The 21,396-nt window shown below is 42.0% G+C and overlaps 1 protein-coding gene across 3 annotated transcripts in view; it reads left to right on the forward strand.

Annotated features, from left to right (window-relative positions):
• Window positions 1-21,396, forward strand: part of TIMM44 (translocase of inner mitochondrial membrane 44) — a 71,146-nt gene that overhangs the window by 10,629 nt on the left and 39,121 nt on the right. For all 3 annotated transcript variants that reach the window (XM_037885602.2, XM_037885603.2, XM_043536118.1), the window contains 2 exons: window positions 2,166-2,246; window positions 4,490-4,639. In XM_037885602.2, coding sequence (XP_037741530.1) covers window positions 2,166-2,246; window positions 4,490-4,639 — 231 coding nt within the window. The remainder of the gene's footprint in view (window positions 1-2,165; window positions 2,247-4,489; window positions 4,640-21,396) is intronic.

Below are 21,396 nucleotides of genomic sequence, written 5' to 3' on the forward strand. Positions count from 1 at the left end.
AAGAAGTCCTCGCCTACTCTCATTGATGATTTGGCTGTGGCAGCCCAGTCAAAGATGGCTCTGTCCCTCAAGGCCGTTATTGGTCCAGTCAGGTCACTATGTCAGACCCCATATTCTTTCCCTCACACTTCAAAGAAGGCCGAGAAGTACTTTGTGCCTGCCAAGGGATATGAATATCTGTGCTCTCATCCTCCTCCCGGGTCCCTTGTGGTCACCCTCCTCTCGGATCCCCCAATGAGAGGGCCAGGCAGGCACTACCCCCAAGCAAAAGGACTTGAAAAAGCTAGACCTTTTGCGGAAGAAAAATTTATTCAACGGGAGGGTTATAACTTTGTATTTCCAACCAACGAGCCTTGCTGGGAGGTATGATTACAATATTTGGGACTCCATGGCAAAGTTTAAAGACTTGCTGCTTCAGGAAAGAGTTTTCTGCCTTGATAGAGGAAGGGAAAACGATAGCCAGGGCCTCACTCTAAGCCAGGAGTCGGACCTCAAACTCAAATCACCACAGCCACATGAGGACTCGTATGTTGGCCCGAGGGCCGCATCACTGAAACTTTTTCATACGATACAAAAGTATAGTAAAAAAATGAAGAGTAATATAGTATGCTATTAAAAGTTAATATATTAACTTTTTTAAAACTGTAATGTGAAGAAGGTTTTAATAAAATATAAACACTCAGTAATGCACCTCACTCAAATGACAAACACGCATTTACTTTAGATTTACTTTGGTTAAAGCCCCTTGCTCTGCCCCTGGCCCCGCCCCCATTCCAACCCTTTCCCCAAATCCCCGGCTCCGCCTTCTCCCCTGAGTGCGCTGCATCCCCACTCCTCCCCCTCCCTCCTGGAAAGTCCTAAGCACCACCAAACAGCTGTTTGGCAGCGGGCAGCGCTGAGAGGTAGGTGGAGGAGTGGGAACGTGGCATGCTCCCGGTGCGGGGGATGAGGGGAGCTTGGCTAGTCAGCGCATATGGTGGGCCGCAGGAAATAACTCTGCGGGCCACGTGTTTGAGACCCCTGCTGTAAGCAGCCCTGGACAGAACTGATGCGGCGGCTAGAACAATGATTTCTGCAGTGGTCATGAGGCGATGCTCCTGGCTTCAGCCCTCGGGGTTTCCTCCTGAGGTCCAACAGTCAATCCAGGATCTCCTGTTCAAGGATACCTCCCTCTTCTCGGAGCAAACAGACACAAAGCTCCATGGTGTGAAGGACTCCAGGGCAACCCCAGATCCCTGGGCCTCTACTCACCATCGAAGGAAGCATTTCAGGCTGCAGCAACCAGCCTGCTTCTCGGCTCCACTGCCTCAACAGGACCTGTTCAAGAAACGGAGCAGAGATTACAAACGTAGACAGCTGCTCCCCTCCACCTCAACTGCACCACCAGGATCTCTCACATACCTGGAAGGCCCAAAGAGAACTTTTTAAGATATGCCCAAGGCCATTATCAGTTCCCACATTTCATTTTCAGACCGACTCGCCCACTTCAGCCTGCTGTGGTCCCTCATAACCTTGGATCGCTGGGTGCTGAGTATGGTGGAGGAAAGTTACACCCTTCAGTTTTCTTCCATCCCTCTTCCCACCCCCCTCCATCTTCAGGGACCCTTCTCATGAGCAGCTTCTAGTCCAAGATGTGCTAGCCCCCCTGCAGGTAGGGGCAGTGTACGAGATGCCTCAGAACCTAAGAGGGAAGGGGTTTTACTCCCGATGGTTCCTAATCCCGAAAGCCAAAGATGGTCTTGGATCCATCCTGGACCTGTGTTGCTTCAACAATTATCTCAAGAAACTGAGGTTCTGCATGGTTTCCCTGGCCTCCATCATTCCCTCCCTGAATCATTATCTCTTTCATATTTAAGGCAGCTGTTGGTTTACATTGCATTGATTTGGGCACAAATTTTAAACATCTAAAAATAGAACATTGTATTCTGACTTTCCATGTGACTGATCCCCATTTCTGTTCCTTTCACTTCATATAGTTAGAAGAATCCATGTATCCTATTGAGGACAGAGTTTAACTGCGGCTGTTCTTCTGTCCTACAGTAGTATGTCACCAAGAGAGTGCTATATGCTGGACTATTGATGCAGTGCTATAAAATCCTCATGTGGTTATAATTCTGATCGATGCAGTGATTCCTTTTAACATAAAATTTTTGTTTGTGCTGCAGAAAACCATTGAATCTGAAACGGTTAAGACCTCTGAAGTGATTAAAAAGAAGCTTGGAGAAATAACAGGATCAGTCAAAGAGGTACAGTATAACCTTGCAAAAATCCATCAGTTTACTTGTGGTTTGCACTTTGTATTGAATTAATGTCCTTTATCTCTTTCTTCTAGTTGAAGGAGGGTCACTGTTGTTGCCCTTACAGGCCAGGGCCACTAAAGAGACCTGCAGTGGCAACTGCTGGAGAATTTTTTGGTGTGACTAGTGTGATGGCAGATGTGCAGGCAGTATCAGCACCCCATGTTTCTTCCTTGCTGCAGGGTAGATGAGTGTGTACATGGGGGTCTGACTATCTGATAGCTGCAGAAGAGAAAATGCCTCAAGGCTTTGTCTCCTCCATTGGGGCATAGGCAACTCAGATACCAGCATCAAAGTGGAAGAGCCCATTTGGGAACATGGCTAGGAGCAATGTTCTGCTTAAGCTGTGCACATGTCTGGCTGCACATCTCGCGTGACCGGCACCTGGGTCCCCATCCTACCGGAATGGAAGGCATCTGCTCTCAGTACCGTAGACCGGCAGGAAGCTTTGAGCCAACAGGGAGGAAGGGTACAGAGTGGTGTGGAGGAAGCAGGGTTTCTGGAGGAGGTGTTACTCCCACCTGGGTCCTGTTTTACCTGCTGGGCCCTCCTGTTGGATAAGTGGCAGCTCCTCTTGGTGCTGTGGGAAGCCTCAAGCAGGGAGGGCAGGGAAAGAAGGCTGAGGGCGCCATTTAGGTGGGGAGGTGCTGTTCATGGTTGAGTCCCTGGGCGTATGGTGCTAACTGTGGTGAAGGTGGTCCCTGCCGCTGGCACCAGCGTCCAAGGGCTGGCAGAGCTGAAATGAGCCTCCAGCAGCCTGGCCCAGAAAGGATGTGGGGAGGCAGGAGCCTGTGCTGCCATTGCTGCTGGGCCAGGGGTGCCTGGTCTGTGCACTCCTACCCATTCCCTCCTGGCAACCAGGGTGCAGAGAGGAAGGGGAGGAGTGCTGACTGAGGGGCAGGGGAATAGGACTGGCTGATGGGGAAAACACCTGGTGGTACTGTCCACCTGGCAACCCCTTCTATCTGGGTTTGTCTTCCTACCCACCCCAGAATCAGCTGCCCACTGCCAGGGAAGTCTCTGACATCCCTGCAAAGAGCACCTGCTAAGCTAGCTGTGCTGGTTCAGAGTGAAATGGTGATCAACTATTTGTGGAGATGTTTTAACCTCCGGCCTGCCACAGCCTGTGTGTGTAGCACCCCACCCCCCAGGCACTCTCTGGTGTGTGTAAAGCTTTTTTTGTTGGAGTGGAAGAAAGAGTATTTGGAACTTCTTTCCTGGTGGATCAAAAATTAGTGCTCAGAGCTCTGTCCCCCAGAGCTGCCCTGGCCTGGACTGCATTTCCTTCTATCTCTTAGAGACAGGTTTCAGAGTAGCAGCTGTGTGAGTCTGTATTCGCAAAAAGAAAAGGAGTACTAGTGGCACCTTAGAGACTAACCAATTTATTTGAGCATAAGCTTTCGTGAACTACAGCTCACTTCATCGGATGCATTCAGTGGCAAGTACTCCTTTTATCTCTTAGAGAATTAACAAGGATGCGGGTATTTCAAAGGAAGGGTCTAGAGTATTTTAACTGCCAGGTGGCGCAGCAAATAGAAAAGCCAATATGTTGGCAGCAGCGTGTAGTGGCCTCAGGGCAATGCAGGAGTCCTGGTGCTGTGGAGTGGGAGGGGAGGCTGCAGGCAGGGCAGTGGATGGGAGGGAGGACCTGTGGCCTGGAAGCTGGGGTTTTCCACAGGTAGCAGGGCTCCAGGGCTGCACAGTACCTCTCCCTATGCTGTCCAGGGGGTGTCCTGCCCTGGCACCAGGGGCCCTGGGCTTGCTGTGTCCCAAAGCTTCTTTCCCTGGCTGAAGCCCCGCAAACCTGCCTTCCACTTATTGGCAATTTTTGGATAATAACAACTTTTTGCTGGAACCGAGAGGTTGCTGTTAAGTGACATTCATGGTGTATAAATAATTGCTAGTCCAACATGTATAGTTCTATAGCTGTCCAAAAATATCTTCATCGCTGATGATCACAGCACAGCTCCTGGGTCACTGCTAATGCTGCAGCAGAAAAGTCAGGTTCCCTGTGACCTGTAACTGCTTAAGAAAAATCAACTCTTGGTCCTACAGACCTTGACCATGCCACTAACATGCTGATTTCCCTGGTGATCACTTGGGAAGTCTCTAAAGGCCAAAAAGAGGAATCTCTTCCAAATCCAGGTGGTGATCAATGTTTCTCACACCATTTTCCTTCCATGTTATTGCAGAGTTTGGATGAAGTAAGTAAGAGTGATATTGGTCGGAAGATAAAAGAAGGTGTGGAAGAAGCTGCCAAAACAGCAAAGCAGTCTGCAGAATCAGTGACCAAAGGAGGGGAAAAACTGGGCAAGACAGCAGCATTTAAAGCAATCTCCCAGGTACACATGCAGGTGACATGTCTCCTTTGGTGCCCTACCATGCAGGCACCACGTTCACTAATAAGAAAGCTGTTTTGGAAAAAAAAAATCCCTCCCGAACTGTAAGTGTCAAGTTTCAGAGGGGTAGTCATGTTAGTCTGTATCAGCAAAACCAACGAGGAGTCCTTGTGGCACTTTAGAGACTAACACATTTATTTGGGCATAAGCTTTCGTGGGCTAGAAACCACTTCATCAGATGCATGGAGTGGAAAATACAGGAGCAGGTATAAATACATGAAAAGATGTGAGTTGCCTTGCCAAGTGTAAGGTCAGTCTAATGAGACAATTCAATTAACAGCAGGATACCAAGGGAGGAAAAATAACTTTTGAAGTGGTAATGAGAGTGGCCCATTTCAGACAGTTGACAAGGTGTGAGTAACAGTAGGGGGAAATTAGTATTGAGGAAATTAGGTTTAGGTTTTGTAATGCCCCAACCACTCCCAGTCTAAAGACTGGGAAATTAATGAATGTAGTTTCAAGAGGAAAACTCTTCCAACGTACAGGAGGTACTGAGGAGGTACTGGAATAAACTGATGTGTTAAAGAGCTGTAAATCGACAGGATTGGATGGTATACATCTGAGAGCCCTGAACGATCTGAAGCATCAAGTCTCCTGCTTCCTGCTCTGGGGTGGGGGTCCATGCTGAGTGTGACTCCTTGTCAGACGCTTGTACGCTCTGCAAGGATTAACGCACCTCGACAAGTATTTTCAGTGACAACAAGCAGTATTTTAAAAACAGAGTAGGCTTTATTAGTCAACTGGAACACAGCACTGGATGTCCTTAACTTAGCATAAAGAAATGAAGGTTAAAACATAGTCCATCTGGCCAAACCAGCACAGACCCCAGCCAAGCTGTAGTGGATTCCATCTCAAGGTATGCCTTTCCCTGACCTCTTCGTCAGTTCCAGGTGAGAGCAGTCAGCTTCTTCCAGAAGCCCACACTTTATCCCCTGCTGGTCACCTCCCTATTTTTTGTTTCCAGGCAAAGCCATGCTACGTTCACAACCCTGTCTGCTGGAGCTTCCCAGTGTTGAGTCATTGGGGCTTTTCGTTGTCCCTCTGGGCCCTCTGTTGATCTGGATCAGTTTCATTACAGCTCAGACAACAAAGCAACACCCACACCTCATGTCCTGCGCTGCTCTGAGAGCAAACTTAAACCCTTTTTCCGCCCTGAGGGGTAGCAGTGCAAAGGACAGGGCAACTGAGGCACACACCAGCTCCATAAAAATATTACAGAAAAGCCCCACTTTGTTACACCTACCACTGAACCTTACTTCGGCACCAGGTAGGGCCCCTTTTTTTCCTAGAAGGGATGTAAATACTCCTATGTCATGGCATAAATGTAAGTGGTGCATTCTCTGTAACCTCAAGTCTTTAAATCATGATTTGAGGACTTCAGTAACTCAGCCAGAGGTTAGGGGTCTATTTCAGGAGTGGGTGAGTGAGGTTCTGTGTCCTGCAATGGGCAGGAGGCTAGACTAGATGATCATGATGGTCCCTTCTGGCCTTAAAGTCTGAGTCTATAAGCTAAGCTCTAACTGACTGAGTTGGAAGAACTTTCTCATTGCAGATGTATTGCAAATAAAAAAGCATCTGATCCTAGTGGCTGTTAGGCAAGCTGGATCATTGATCTCATCAGTCATGCCAATTCCTATGTTTGTGTTCCTAATAAGATGTCATCTGCAAAAGGTCAGCTTCAGCTGCAGTAGCAGATATTATACAGTGACATAGCTATAATGAAGCCTGTTAGCTACATCTGCTGCAGTAAGATAACTCCCTTTTCAGACCTGCCTGCTGTTTTTCTGCAAAGCAGGCTGCCAGGCCATCCCTTCCAGGCAAGCAGTCAGTTTGCAGGATTTGCTAGTCTTACTGTATACTGAATTTTCTATAGGTTACAAATCATTTTCCCCATACGCTTAACATGTTTTTATTTGTTGTTGGATTTAAGTTACCTGACTCAAAGGCCTTTTTATGGACAGAATTGTTCTTTTAACTTGGCTTTATTTTCTATATGCAAAATGCAGGATTTTTTTTATTTTATTTTTTTTGCTTTAGAACAGCAGATTGACTCTTGCACACTGAGAGAATAAATAGGAATTTTAGTAGCACAACCTTAGGTTTGATCTGCCTTTTTCTTTCATATTTAGCAGACTTATATTCCTTTGGATAATCTGTCACTCAGTATCATTCATGAGGAATCAGAAGTATTGTTGTGGCCACTACATGCTCCCTCATCTCTCCTTTCTAGTCAGTGAGTGATTTACACATGGCTAATAATGGAATAAAAGTCTTTCAAAGTCTAGTCCCTACTTCATATCACAATCTATGACTCCAATTCTGTAAACACTTAAACATGTGTGTAACTTTACTCACGTGAGCAGTTCCATTAACTCCAGCGGGATTGTTCACCTGGGAAAAGTTATGCACGTTTACAAAATCAGAGCCTATTCTGTAAAATGTTATGGAAACTTGACTTACCATATGATCTATTATGGTGTGGTGCTAAACCAGAAAGTCTTATTCTTCAGAATTTTTAAATATTATTTTAGGCAAGAAAACAGAGCATCATAGAGCTACACAAATCCTTGTGGCTTGGGTAAGATACACATCCTGCTGCTGGTAAATAATACCTATATAACTTATTACAGGCTGGCTGCCTAATGCATCTAAAATAAAGTGCTCTCTTTACCAGAGCAAATACAATAATAGGAGGTTGCACTGCTTGTGATGTGACTCCTTGTTCTCCATAGATATAGTCACTGGAGAGATCTGGAACATCCAATGTTTAATAAAAAGAAAAGGAGTACTTTGTGGCAACTTAGAGACTAACCAATTTATTTGAGCATAAGCTTTTGTCAGCTACAGCTCACTTCATCGGATGCATGCAGTGGAAAATACAGTGGGGAGATTTTATATTCACAGAGAACATGAAACAATGGGTGTTACCATATACACTGTAACTAGAGTGATCAGGTAAGGTGAGCTATTACCAGCAGGAGAGAAAAAAAAAACACCTTTTGTAGTGATAATCAAGGTGGGCCATTTCCAGCAGTTGACAAGAATGTGTGAGGAACAGTACGGGGGGGAAAATAAACATGGGGAAATAGTTTTACTTTGTGTAATGACACATCCCAGTCTTTATTCAAGCCTAATTTAATGGTGTCCAGTTTGCAAATTAATTCCAATTCAGCAGTGTCTCGTTGGAGTCTGTTTTTGAAGCTTTTTTGTTGAAGAATTGCGACTTTTAGGTCTGTAATCAAGTGCTATAATCGAGACATGTTATAGTCCTAGCTTTCAAAACCTCCTGAGGCAAGAAGTTCCACAGGTTGACTGTGCACTGTGTTTATTTGTTTTAAACCTGCTGCCCATTAATTTCATTTGGTGGCCTGTAGTTCTTATGTTATGTGCTAAGGAGACTACCCAGCTAGTGAGGACTGCTGTCACACCCCCGGGGGAGGAGGATATAGCTCTGTCACAGGGAGGACACTGGCTGCTGGTTCCTTCTGGCAGCAGGCCGTGCTCCATTCCTATACCCAACCCACCTACCATGGTGATGGAGAACTGTTATGCTCCCCTGGCAATGAGCGATGAGAAATCACCCCCAAAGGAGGAGAAGCCACGTACCCCCAAGGCTGGGAGGATCACCTCCATGAATTTATCCAGTTCTCTTTTAAACCCTGTTATAGTCCTAGCCTTCACAACCTCCTTAGGCAAGGAGTACCCCAGGTTGACTGTGCGCTGAGTGAAGAAGAACTTCCTTTTATTTATTTTAAATCCTGCTACCCATTAATTTCATTTGGTGGCCCCTAGTTCTTATATTATGGGAACAAGTAAATAACTTTTCCTTATTCACTTTCTCCACACCACTCATGATTTTATATACCCCCCTTAGTCTCCTCTTTTCCAAGCTGAAAAGTCCTAGCCTCTTTAATCTCTCCTCATATTGGACCCGTTCCAAACCCCTAATCATTTTAGTTGCCCTCTTCTGAACCTTTTCTAATGCCAGTATATATTTCTTTTTTGAGATGAGGGGACCACTGTACTGTATGCAAAAAGAAAAGGGGTACTTGTGGCACCTTAGAGACTAACAAATTTATTTGAGCATAAGCTTTCGTGAGCTACAGCTCACTTCATCGGATGCATTCAGTGGAAAATACCAGTATTCAAGATGTGGGTGTACCATGGATTTATATAAGGGCAAAAAGATTTTCTCCATCTTATTCTCTATCCTTTTTTAATGTTTCCTAACATCCTGTTTGCTTTTTTGACTGCCACTGCACACTGCCTGGATGTCTTCAGAGAACTATCCATGATGACTCCAAGATCTTTCTCCTGATTAGCTGTAGCTAAATTAGCCCCCATCATATTGTGTATATATAGTTGGGGTTATTTTTTCCAATGTGCATTGCTTTACATTTATCCACATTAAATTTCATTTGCCATTTTGTTGCCCAATCACTTAGTTTATTGAAATCTTTTTGAAGTTCTTCACAGTCTGCTTTAGTCTTAACTATCTTGAGCAGTTTAGTATTGTCTGCAAACTTTGCAACCTCACTGTTTACCCCTTTCTCCAGATCGTTTATGAATAAATTGAATAGGATTAGTCATAGGACTGAGCCTTGGGGTCACCACTAGTTACCCCTCTCCATTCTGAAAATTTACCCCCGTTTATTCCTACCCTTTGTTCCCTGTCTTTTAAACAATTCTCAGTCCCTCTTATCCCATGACAACTTAATTTATGTAAGAGCCTTTGGTGAGGGACCTTGTCAAAGGTTTTCTGGAAATCTAAGTATGCTATGTCCATTGGATCCCTCTTGTCCACATGTTTGTTGACCCCCTTAAAGCACTCTAATAAATTGGTAAGACGTGATCTCCTTTGACAGAAACCACGTTGACTTTTGCCCAACAATTTATGTTCTTCTATGTGTCTGACAATTTTATTCTTTACTACTGTTTTGACTAATTTGCATGGTATTAATGCTAGACTTACCGGTCTGTAATTGCCAGGATCACCTCTAGAACCCTTCTTAAATATTGGTGTTACATTAGCTATCTTCCAGTCATTGGGTACAGTAGCTGATTTAAAGGACAGGTTACAAACCATAGTTAATAGTTCCGCAATTTCACATTTGAGTTCTTTCAGAACTCTTGGGCGAATGCCATCTGGTTCTGGAGACTTGTTACTGTTAAGTTTCTCAATTAATTTCAAAACCACCTCTAGTGACACTTCAGTCTGTGACAATTCCTCAGATTTGTCACCTACAAAAGATGGCTCAGGTTTGGGAATCTCCCTAACATCCTCAGCCGTGAAGACTGAAGCAAAGAATTCATTTAGTTTCTCTGCAATGACTTTATCGTCCTTAAGTGCTCCTTTTGTATCTCGATCGTCCAAGGGCCCCACTGGTTGTTTAGCAGGCTTCCTGCTTCTGAAGTACTTAAAAAACATTTTATTACCTTTTGAGTTTTTGGCTAGCTGTTCTTCAAACTCCTTTTTGGCTTTTCTTATTACATTTTTACATTTAATTTGGCAGTGTTTATGCTCCTTTCTATTTACCTCACTAGGATTTGACTTCCACTTTTTAAAAGATGCCTTTTTATCTCTCATTGCTTCTTTTACATGGTGGTTAAGCCACGGTGGCTCTTCTTTAGTTCTTTTACTATGTTTTTTAATTTGGGGTATACATTTAAGTTGAGCCTCTATTACAGTGTCTTTGAAAAGTGTCCACGCAACTTGCAGGGATTTCACTCTAGTCACTGTATCTTTTAATTTCTGCTTAATTAACCTCCTCATTTTTGCATAGTTCCCCTCTCTGAAATTAAATGCCACAGGGTTGGGCTTTTGAGGTGTTCTTCCCACCACAGGAATGTTAAATGTTGTTACATTTTGGTCACTATTTCCAAGCGGTCCTATTATAGTTACCTCTTGGACCAGATCCTATGCTCCACTCAGGACTAGATCGAGAGTTGCCTCTCCCCTGGTGGGTTCCTGTACCAGCTGCTCCAAAAAGCAGTCATCTAAAGTATCGAGAAATTTTGTCTCTGTATTTCATCCTGAGGTGACATGTCCCCAGTCAATATGGGGATAATTTAAATCCCCCACTATTATTGAGTTCTTTATTTTGATAGCCTCTCTAATCTGCCTTAGCATTTCATCGTCACTATCACGGTCTTGGTCAGGTGGTCGATCATAGATTCCTACTGTTACATTCTTATTAGAGTATGGAATTACTATCCATAGAGATTCTATGGAACATGTGGATTCATTTCAGATTTTTATTTCATTTGATTCTACTTTTTTTTCACATGTAATGCCGCCCCCGTCCCCGCATGACCTGTCCTTCTGATATATTTTGTACCCCGGAATGACTGTGTCCCATTGATTGTCCTCACTCCACCAGGTTTCTGTGGTGCCTATTATATCAATATCCTCCTTTAACGCGAGGCACTCTAGTTCACCCATCTTATTATTTAGACTTCTAGCATTTGTGTACAAGCACTTTAAAAACTTGTCACTGTTTAGTTGTCTGCCCTTTTCTGATGTGTCAGATTTTTTATGTGAATGTTTCTCGTCTGATCTGGCCCATACTTTATCCTCTTCCATCCTCTCCTCCTGACTAAAACCTAGAGAATCTCTCTCAATAGACTCTCCTCTAAGAGAAATCTCTGTCCGATCCACGTGCACCTCTGCAGCAATCGGCTTTCCCCCATCTCTTAGTTTAAAAACTGCTCTGCAACCTTTGTAATGTGAAGTGCCAGCAGTCTGGATCCACTTTGGGTTAGGTGGAGCCCATCCTTCCCCTATCCCAAAAGTTTCCCCAGTTCCTAATAAATCTAAACCCCTCCTCTCGACACCATCGTCTCATCCATGCATTGAGTCTCTGAAGCTCTACCTGCCTTCCTGGCCCTGCTCTGAATGATAGTACCTACTTTTACAGCAAGATTGATTTCACCAATTGCACATGCTAAAACTAGTAAATCAATGTGACCAATAACGGATAAAATTTCTTGTCTTCACTGAATAATCTCCTTCCCTCTAGCTTTTGAATTTAAGCAAACTTTTAACTAGGGAACAATTTTATGAAGTTTGATAATTGTTTTATTGGCATAATTGAAACACCATTTTTGAAAATTGTCATATTCAGTCTTCCCTAACATTTTTGCCAGTAAAATCTCTTTATTAATGGAGGTTAATGTTGAATTAGTATTCTGTTGAATTAGTATTCTGGTGTGAGTAATTAAAGTTTCTGTTTTTTTATTGACACAATTCTGGAGTTTAGTCCTGGAATTAAAGGGTTTTTTTATTTTTGCAGGTAATGTGGCACAGGCTCAAGTAAAGGAAGAAAGACTTCTAGCTTTAATTACATTAAAATTTGTTTTTTAATATGAATAAAAAATTGAGTATTTAAAACTCATTCTACTCATAAGCCAAGAAAAAAGAAAAGGAGTACTTGTGGCACCTTAGAGACTAACCAATTTATTTGAGCATAAGCTTTCGTGAGCTACAGCTCACTTCATCGGATGCATACTGTGGAAAGTATAGAAGATCTTTTTATACACACAAAGCATGAAAAAATGGGTGTTTACCACTACAAAAGGTTTTCTCTCCCCCCACCCCACTCTCCTGCTGGTAGTAGCTTATCTAAAGTCATCACTCTCCTTACAATGTGTATGATGATTAAGGTGGGCCATTTCCAGCACAAATCCAGGGTTTAACAAGAACGTCTTGGGGGTGGGTAGGAAAAAACAAGGGGAAATAGGTTACCTTGCATAATGACTTAGCCACTCCCAATCTCTATTCAAGCCTAAGTTAATTGTATCCAATTTGCAAATGAATTCCAATTCAACAGTCTCTCGCTGGAGTCTGGTTTTGAAGTTTTTCTGTTGTAATATCACAACTTTCATGTCTGAAATCGCGTGACCAGAGAGATTGAAGTGTTCTCCGACTGGTTTATGAATGTTATAATTCTTGACATCTGATTTGTGTCCATTTATTCTTTTACGTAGAGACTGTCCAGTTTGACCAATGTACATGGCAGAGGGGCATTGCTGGCACATGATGGCATATATCACATTGGTAGATGTGCAGGTGAACGAGCCTCTGATGATGTGGCTGATGTTATTAGGCCCTGTGATGGTGTCCCCTGAATAGCTATGTGGGCACAGCTGGCAACGGGCTTTGTTGCAAGGATAGGTTCCTGGGTTAGTGGTTATGTTGTGTGGTATGTGGTTGCTGGTGAGTATTTGCTTCAGGTTGGGGGGCTGTCTGTAGGCAAGGACTGGCCTGTCTCCCAAGATTTGTGAGTGTGTTGGGTCATCCTTCAGGATAGGTTGTAGATCCTTGATAATGCTTTGGAGGGGTTTTAGTTGGGGGCTGAAGGTGACGGCTAGTGGTGTTCTGTTATTTTCTTTGTTAGGCCTGTCCTGTAGTAGGTGATTTCTGGGAACTCTTCTGGCTCTGTCAATCTGTTTCTTCACTTCTGCAGGTGGGTATTGTAGTTGTAAGAATACTTGATAGAGATCTTGTAGGTGTTTGTCTCTGTCTGAGGGGTTGGAGCAAATGCGGTTGTATTGCAGAGCTTGGCTGTAGACAATGGATCGTGTGGTGTGGTCAGGGTGAAAGCTGGAGGCATGTAGGTAGGAATAGCGGTCAGTAGGTTTCCGGTATAGGGTGGTGTTTATGTGACCATCGTTTATTAGCACTGTAGTGTCCAGGAAGTGGATCTCTTGTGTGGACTGGACCAGGCTGAGGTTGATGGTGGGATGGAAATTGTTGAAATCATGGTGGAATTCCTCAAGGGCTTCTTTTCCATGGGTCCAGATGATGAAGATGTCATCAATATAGCGCAAGTAGAGTAGGGGCGTTAGGGGACGAGAGCTGAGGAAGCGTTGTTCTAAGTCAGCCATAAAAATGTTGGCATACTGGGGGGCCATTCGGGTACCCATAGCAGTGCTGCTGATTTGAAGGTATACATTGTCCCCAAATGTAAAATAGTTATGGTTAAGGACAAAGTCACAAAGTTCAGCCACCAGGTTAGCCGTGACATTATCGGGGATAGTGTTCCTGACGGCTTGTAGTCCATCTTTGTGTGGAATGTTGGTGTAGAGGGCTTCTACATCCATAGTGGCCAGGAAGGTGTTATCAGGAAGATGACCGATGGATTGTAGTTTCCTCAGGAAGTCAGTGGTGTCTCGAAGAGAGCTGGGAGTGCTGGTAGCGTAGGGCCTGAGGAGGGAGTCTACAAAGCCAGACAATCCTGCTGTCAGGATGCCAATGCCTGGGATGATGGGGCGCCCAGGATTTCCAGGTTTATGGATCTTGGGTAGTAGATAGAATATCCCAGGTCGGGGTTCCAGGGGTGTGTCTGTGCGGATTTGTTCTTATGCTTTTTCAGGGAGTTTCTTGAGCATATGCTGTAGTTCCTTTTGGTAACTCTCAGTGGGATCAGAGGGTAATGACTTGTAGAAAGTGGTGTTGGAGAGTTGCCTAGCAGCCTCTTGTTCATATTCCGACCTATTCATGATGACAACAGCCCCTCCTTTGTCAGCCTTTTTGATTATGATGTCAGAGTTGTTTCTGAGGCTGTGGATAGCATTGTGTTCTGCACAGCTGAGGTTGTGGGGCAAGTAATGCTGCTTTTCCACAATTTCAGCCCGTGCACGTCGGCAGAAGCACTCTATGTAGAAGTCCAGTCTGCTGTCTCGACCTTCAGGAGGAGTCCACCTAGAATCCTTCTTTCTGTAGTGTTGGTAGGGAGGTCTCTGTGGATTTAGTATGATTAGTACACAACATAACCACTAACCCAGGAACCTATCCTTGCAACAAAGCCCGTTGCCAACTGTGCCCACATAGCTATTCAGGGGACACCATCACAGGGCCTAATAACATCAGCCACACCATCAGAGGCTCGTTCACCTGCACATCTACCAATGTGATATATGCCATCATGTGCCAGCAATGCCCCTCTGCCATGTACATTGGTCAAACTGGACAGTCTCTACGTAAAAGAATAAATGGACACAAATCAGATGTCAAGAATTATAACATTCATAAACCAGTCGGAGAACACTTCAATCTCTCTGGTCACGCGATTTCAGACATGAAAGTTGTGATATTACAACAGAAAAACTTCAAAACCAGACTCCAGCGGGAGACTGCTGAATTGGAATTCATTTGCAAATTGGATACAATTAACTTAGGCTTGAATAGAGACTGGGAGTGGCTAAGTCATTATGCAAGGTAACCTATTTCCCCTTGTTTTTTCTTACCCCCTGCCCCCCTTCCTCAGACGTTCTTGTTAAACCCTGGATTTGTGCTGGAAATAGCACACCTTGATCATCATACATATTGTAAGGAGAGTGATCACTTTAGATAAGCTATTACCAACAGGAGAGTGGGGTGCGGGTAGAGAAAACCTTTTGTAGTGATGATCACCCATTTTTTCATGGTTTGTGTGTATAAAAACGAGCTGTAGCTCACGAAAACTTATGCTCAAATAAATTGGTTAGTCTCTAAGGTGCCACAAGTATTACTTTTCTTTTTGCAAATTCAAACACTGTGTTACTGTGAAACATAAGCCAAGAAAAGACTTCTTTGCCAATGGATGTTAGTTTATTTGTAAACATAAATTCTTACTTTTGCATTGGCAGAACACCCAAAAGTAATTTTCTTTTTTGCAAAAACAATAAATGAACAAAGGAGAAATATTTTTTTTGAGTTAATTTTTGTTTTTAAAAACACTTTTAATTGGTTGATATATATCCATTTCAAGTTGTCTATTTATTTTAATTTGATAGGAAACAGGAGATTTTTGTCTGTAATTTTAAATGTACCAGTTCAGATAAATTGCTCTGAATTCCTGGGCCCCTTTTTTTTCTTTGGATAGTTTAAAGTAAAATACTTCCTTGTCCTATTTGGTGTTTCTTAGAAATACTGTTATAGTTTACTCCAGGAGCACATTTTCTATAGTTTGTTGCACAAAGGAAAAAATGTTTTAGTTCTGTTATGTACTCTTGTGGATTTAAGGCAGGAAAAGGGTTATGGTCTGCCACATTTCCATATAGAAGATGAGTTGCTAGTACAGTGGATTTTTCTTCCATAAGTTTAAAAGTATACCCACTCATTTGACTAGGTATTGAGCTCATGGCCCATAAAATTAAAGGTAATTTAATATTTCAGCCTTGTGGGTTGTCCAGCAAGCTTTTATGCAGCATAGTGGTAATTTCTTTTATTGGTATTTTTAAACTAATTTTCAAGATTTAGTGTGATAGGAATATGCAGTTTCTTTTTAATGTGTTTTGTACACTTGGAACATTACCTACTTAAATAGGCAGCAGGTTTTAAACAAAGAATAGGCAGCAGGTTTAAAACAAAAGGAATTATTATTTTCACACAATGCACAGTCAACCTGTGGAACTCTTTGCCAGAGGATGTTGTTAAGGACAAGACTAAAACAGGGTTCAAAAAAGAACTAGATAAGTTCATGGAGGATAAGTCCATCAGTGGCTATTTGTCAGGATGGGCAGGGATGGTGTCTCTAGCCTCTGTTTGCCAGAAGTTGGGAATGGGCAACAGGGAATGGATCACTTGATGATTACCTGTTCTTTTCATTCTGTCTGGGGCACCTGGCATTGGCCACTGTCAAAAGACAGGAAACTGGGCTAGATGGACCTTTGTTCTGACCCAGTATGGCCGTTCTTATGTAAAAGTAGAACCTCTGTCAGATTTAATTTTTAAGGATAGTTCTCATTTGGTAAAAATATTCACCAAAAGAGATGCCGTAGTGACAGCACTGTCATTGGGGGCAGCATTCCACCAATTTGGTGAAAAGACCAGTTACAGTTTAGTAAATATTTGTTTTCCCATTGAGATGTTGGAGCCCAAAATAGAGGTTTGGTGGGTTGGAACTACAGGTCTTTACATAATTTTGCACATTTTTATACAGTTTTGGCCAATAAGCAAATTGTTTTGAGGCTTCATAGGTGTCTTTGGTACCAGGAGGCCCTTTCTATTCTTTATGATTAGACTGTAGCATAATTTTTTGATAAGATGTTGCAACTACAGGTGTATGGTGTTTGTCATCTTTGTTTTTAAAAAACAGCTGTTTCTTTTTTAACGTTAAATTTGGATTTTAAATTAAGCATCGTTCATAGTTGTGGTTTTGTTCCAGATTACTTTCTGTGATGGAATATTTAATAGGATCCTGGACGTAACAGTAGAGTTTTGACACAATTGGATTATTTAGTTGGGTTTGGACTAACTACTGTTAAGAATTATTCTTTAAAAAGGTTACACCACCTTTGTTTAAGTGATTAGCATTTGCAAAGTAGGAGCAGTGGCTTCATCAGTACATGGAGCTTGTGCTTTTTTTGCCTGACCTTGAGTCAATATTCCCACTTGGCAGTAGGGATTAGGTGACATAAATTTTTATTGCACTTTATTTAGTATACCTTCCTTGGCTAATGTGTTAGCTTTATTATTGCCCGTATGATGTTGCCCGTTCATATGTGAATGGCTTTTTACCTTTTTTTAAAAATAAATGGTTAATTTATGTTCCTGATTAAGTTGATTTACTGCCTTGATTAGTTGAAACAAATCAGACATTTTTTATTTTTAGCATTTTGGAATTTGTTACACCAGGTAGGAGCTTGAGTTTGTACAAAAAAACAAAGCTGACACGTTCATTTTTATGGTTGATTTTAAGGCCAATGAATAATACAGGATCAGTATCAGCATACTGACTGACAACAGAGCTAATTTAATTTTTTTTAAAGATTCCTTCCTTTTTCCAATACGTTATTGTGCCAGTACACTGGACCACGTCTTGATAGAATGAACCATCATCTGTGTATGCCATGGGTAAATTGGCACAAACGTTTTTTATAAGATTGGTTTCAGAGTAGCAGCCGTGTTAGTCTCTAAGGTGCCACAAGTCCTCCTTTTCTTTTTATAAGATTGGCATTCAAATCCAATGGAAAAACAGTTCCTCATAGTCATTGTCTTTAAATCAACATTCTGACATTGGTATACTTGAGCTAACCCTTCAGCTCTTAAAAACCTTTTTTTAAACACACTTAATTTTTACATGGTTTTTTTTCATTGCCAAAATTGTGGAGGTTAGTTTACACTTGACACTTCACCCTCTTTGCTTTGACTGGATTTCAGGTATTTTAAAGACTGGTGGTTGGTTTTAATGATGATGGACAAGAAGTTGGATATGAGTCAACGGTGTGCCCTTGTTGCCAAGAAGGCCAATGGCATTTTGGGGTGTATAAGTAGGGGCATTGCCAGCAGATCGAGGGACGTGATCGTTCCCCTCTATTCGACATTGATGAGGCCTCATCTGGAGTACTGTGTCCAGTTTTGGGCCCCACACTACAAGAAGGATGTGAAAAAATTGGAAAGCGTCCAGCGGAGGGCAACAAAAATGATTAGGGGACTGGAACACATGACTTATGAGGAGAGGCTGAGGGAACTGGGATTGTTTGGTCTGCGGAAGAGAAGAATGAGGGGGATTTGATAGCTGCTTTCAACTACCTGAAAGGAGGTTCCAAAGAGGATGGATCTTGTCTGTTCTCAGTAGTGGCAGATGACAGAACAAGGAGTAATGGTCTCAGGTTGTAGTGGGGGAGGTTTAGGTTGGATATTAGGAAAAACTTTTTCACTAGGAGGGTGGTGAAGCACTGGAATGCATTACCTAGATAGGTGGTGGAATCTCCTTCCTTTGAGGTTTTTAAGGTCAGGCTTGACAAAGCCCTGGCTGGGATGATTTAGTTGGGGATTGGTCCTGCTTTGAGCAGGGGGTTGGACTAGATGACCTCCTGAGGTCCCTTCCAACCCTGAGATTCTATGACCTTTTTTTCCATAAATGATGTAATTGAGTGTTGCAGAACCCAGATTGTTACCCGTACTGCCTTTCTGTAGTCTATTTTTCCTTTATAGCACTCAGTCCTTTGCTTGCATGAACAATAGCTTTGGGGTTTGAGTTAATTTTTTTGATATAACATAACACTTACTATGTCCTATTCCTGAAATTTTCAACTAAAACTTTTTGCTTTTTGAGGGTAAACTAAGCAAGGGGCTTTATTTAGTTGTGTTTCTAACTTTTTTTCTGGCCTGATTTTGTGCAGGTTCCCAGTCTCAATTCTGATGTGTTCATAGTAGTTTACTGAGAGGTCTGGCAATTTTGGCATATTCTAGGATGAATTGCCTTCAGTAATGGCAGATTCCCAGAAAACTACATATTTCTGATTGGAAGGGGTTTTTTAATTCATTAGTGCTTGCACTCTGTGAGCTTGGGATTATAGACCCTCAGAGCAAATTTTAAAGCCTAAATAAGTTACCTTTTTTTCTGGCCCTTTGACTTTTTTGCTAAGATAATTTTGCCCCACTGCTCTTTAGGTGTTCCAGTACATATTTGATGGACTCCATAGGCTTTTTTTAAGTTGTACTAGAAATTGAAACATGATTAACATAAATACTTATGCCTTTTTCCTTTGCTTTAGATAAAGCCTTGTGAATGAAATAGTTAAACTCACTTGGGGAAACTTTTAACCCCTGTGGCATATTTTTCAAACATATTCTCTTTTTTTAATATATATGTATATATATATATATATATATAGTAAAAGCTAATTTGAGTTCGTCCAGGGTCCAAAACCCTTTCTCCACATCAAAAGGGGTAAAACACTGTTTTTCCCACTTAACGTGGCTAAGTTTTGATTTCTACATTGCATGGGCCACCTGTTTAGGAGCTTTTATTTAGTTGTCCTTAATCAATTGTTAACCTCTATCAATGAGATTTTTTTTTTTTTTTTTTAGAATTGGCCACTGTGGTGCATTATGCGGAGAATGTCATTCTTTTGTAATTCCCCTTTGCATCAGGGAATACAAAAATTTTCTCCCATGAATTCCTGAGCAGCTAAGGGAATACAATATTGTCTTGCATATGCTGGACTCAATCCTGCAGGGATTCTGATCCTCGCTTTGTGAAGGTAGTTTTCTAGACACAGCCTGGACTAAAAAAACAAGACTCATAGTTGTGAATTGGTTCCCTTAATTCTGTTTTTATTTTTCCTCCTCAGATTAAACGATTGAGAAGTTCTGTCATTTTCTTTGCCTATTTTGGAAAGTCATTTGCAGGTTCTGGGAGAGGAATTTGTTTTCTCCAACTTTACTCTGTATGTGAGATTGTTGAACTGATATTTTACCAGAATTAAACAGGATTTTGTAAGTGATTTTTTTAATATAACACCAGTTCTTGCTATACAATTAGCCAGGTGTAGAGAGAATTTTATAACCACCTAGAATAAATCCCAAGTTTAAAGGGAGGTTACAGTATAACATATACCCTCTTTATTCAGATTTTTGGAGTTTAATTCTGGGACTTCCCCAGTTGTGGTGACTGGCACGATTAAGTCCTGTCCTTCCCAGTACCTAAATTAAATTTTAATAGTTTTAGAGAATGGATTATGCACTAAAACAAAGGTAGGAATTACTCTCCTTAAAATCCAAGAGATGAATTTCTTCTTTCGCTAACATTGGACCAATTTTCTGGAAATTGTGAGTGGATTGAAGTAACCCATAGGTAATTTCACACTTGTCCTTTCTGAATTATCACGTTTACAGGGAAATTCTCTGCAAAGGGTGGAATTTCTATAAAAAAAAGTAATCAAGTACTATGGAATTTGTTTGACCAGATTTTAACAGGTCTTTGGTCTTCCAAATAGGTGAAAATCTGGTCGTGTTTAAAACCCAAAACTGTAGCTAAAACATCGATTCCTACATACGTTGTGCATGGTAGGTCTCAGACGAGAGCAGTGGGTGAATTTTGTAACCTCTACTTGGATTGGGAGGCAGATTACTCCCAAAGCCTGAAAATTTTGACCTTTCCCAAATAGATTATGAAAGAAAACCCTTTCCTAACCAGGCAGAAGTTTGGATTGCTTCTGTCAGGTTTCAGAGTAACAGCCGTGTTAGTCTGTATTCGTAAAAAGAAAAGGAGTACTTGTGGCACCTTAGAGACTAACCAGTTTATCTGAGCATGAGCTTTCGTGAGCTACAGCTCACTTCATCGGATGCATAGCTATGCATCCGATGAAGTGAGCTGTAGCTCACGAAAGCTCATGCTCAGATAAACTGGTTAGTCTCTAAGGTGCCACAAGTACTCCTTTTCTTTTTACGATTGCTTCTGTGTAACTGTTTATACATTTTCTTATTTATTAAAGAATTTTTAGAAAGGAGAGAAAAACACTTCTGAATTACTTCTGGTCAAAATACAAAAACTGCAGTTCACACATTTTGTTTTTACTCTGTACAAATTTGTCCTTGAACAGACTGCAAGAAGGGTTGGCTGGGAGATGAGGTTGGTCAAGGGTGAGGAGGGAAAGAGGTGGAACAGGGGATGGGTTATGGAAAAGAGGAGTGAGGAACAATTGTGTGTGCGGGGGAGAGAGGCAAGTTTATATGAGAAAATTCAGTTATTTCTTTTACCTTTTGGATACACTTTCCCCTCTGTGATGTGGGAGGTAAAATTCCTCCTTCTTTGGCAGACATTTTTTAAACATTTATGACCAGCTTACCAAATAGACTTAAAACCATTTTTGTTTCTATTGTAAGAAGGTTTTACTTGTAATTGTAAAGCCCAGTCTTCCCAATCCACTTGTGCTTTAAAGTGGGTAAAGAAACTTGCCCCCACAACAGTGCTGTCTCTAGAAGCTTT

Source organism: Chelonia mydas, chromosome 25 (genome assembly GCF_015237465.2).
Source record: "Chelonia mydas isolate rCheMyd1 chromosome 25, rCheMyd1.pri.v2, whole genome shotgun sequence".
NCBI classification, from domain to species: domain Eukaryota; kingdom Metazoa; phylum Chordata; order Testudines; family Cheloniidae; genus Chelonia; species Chelonia mydas.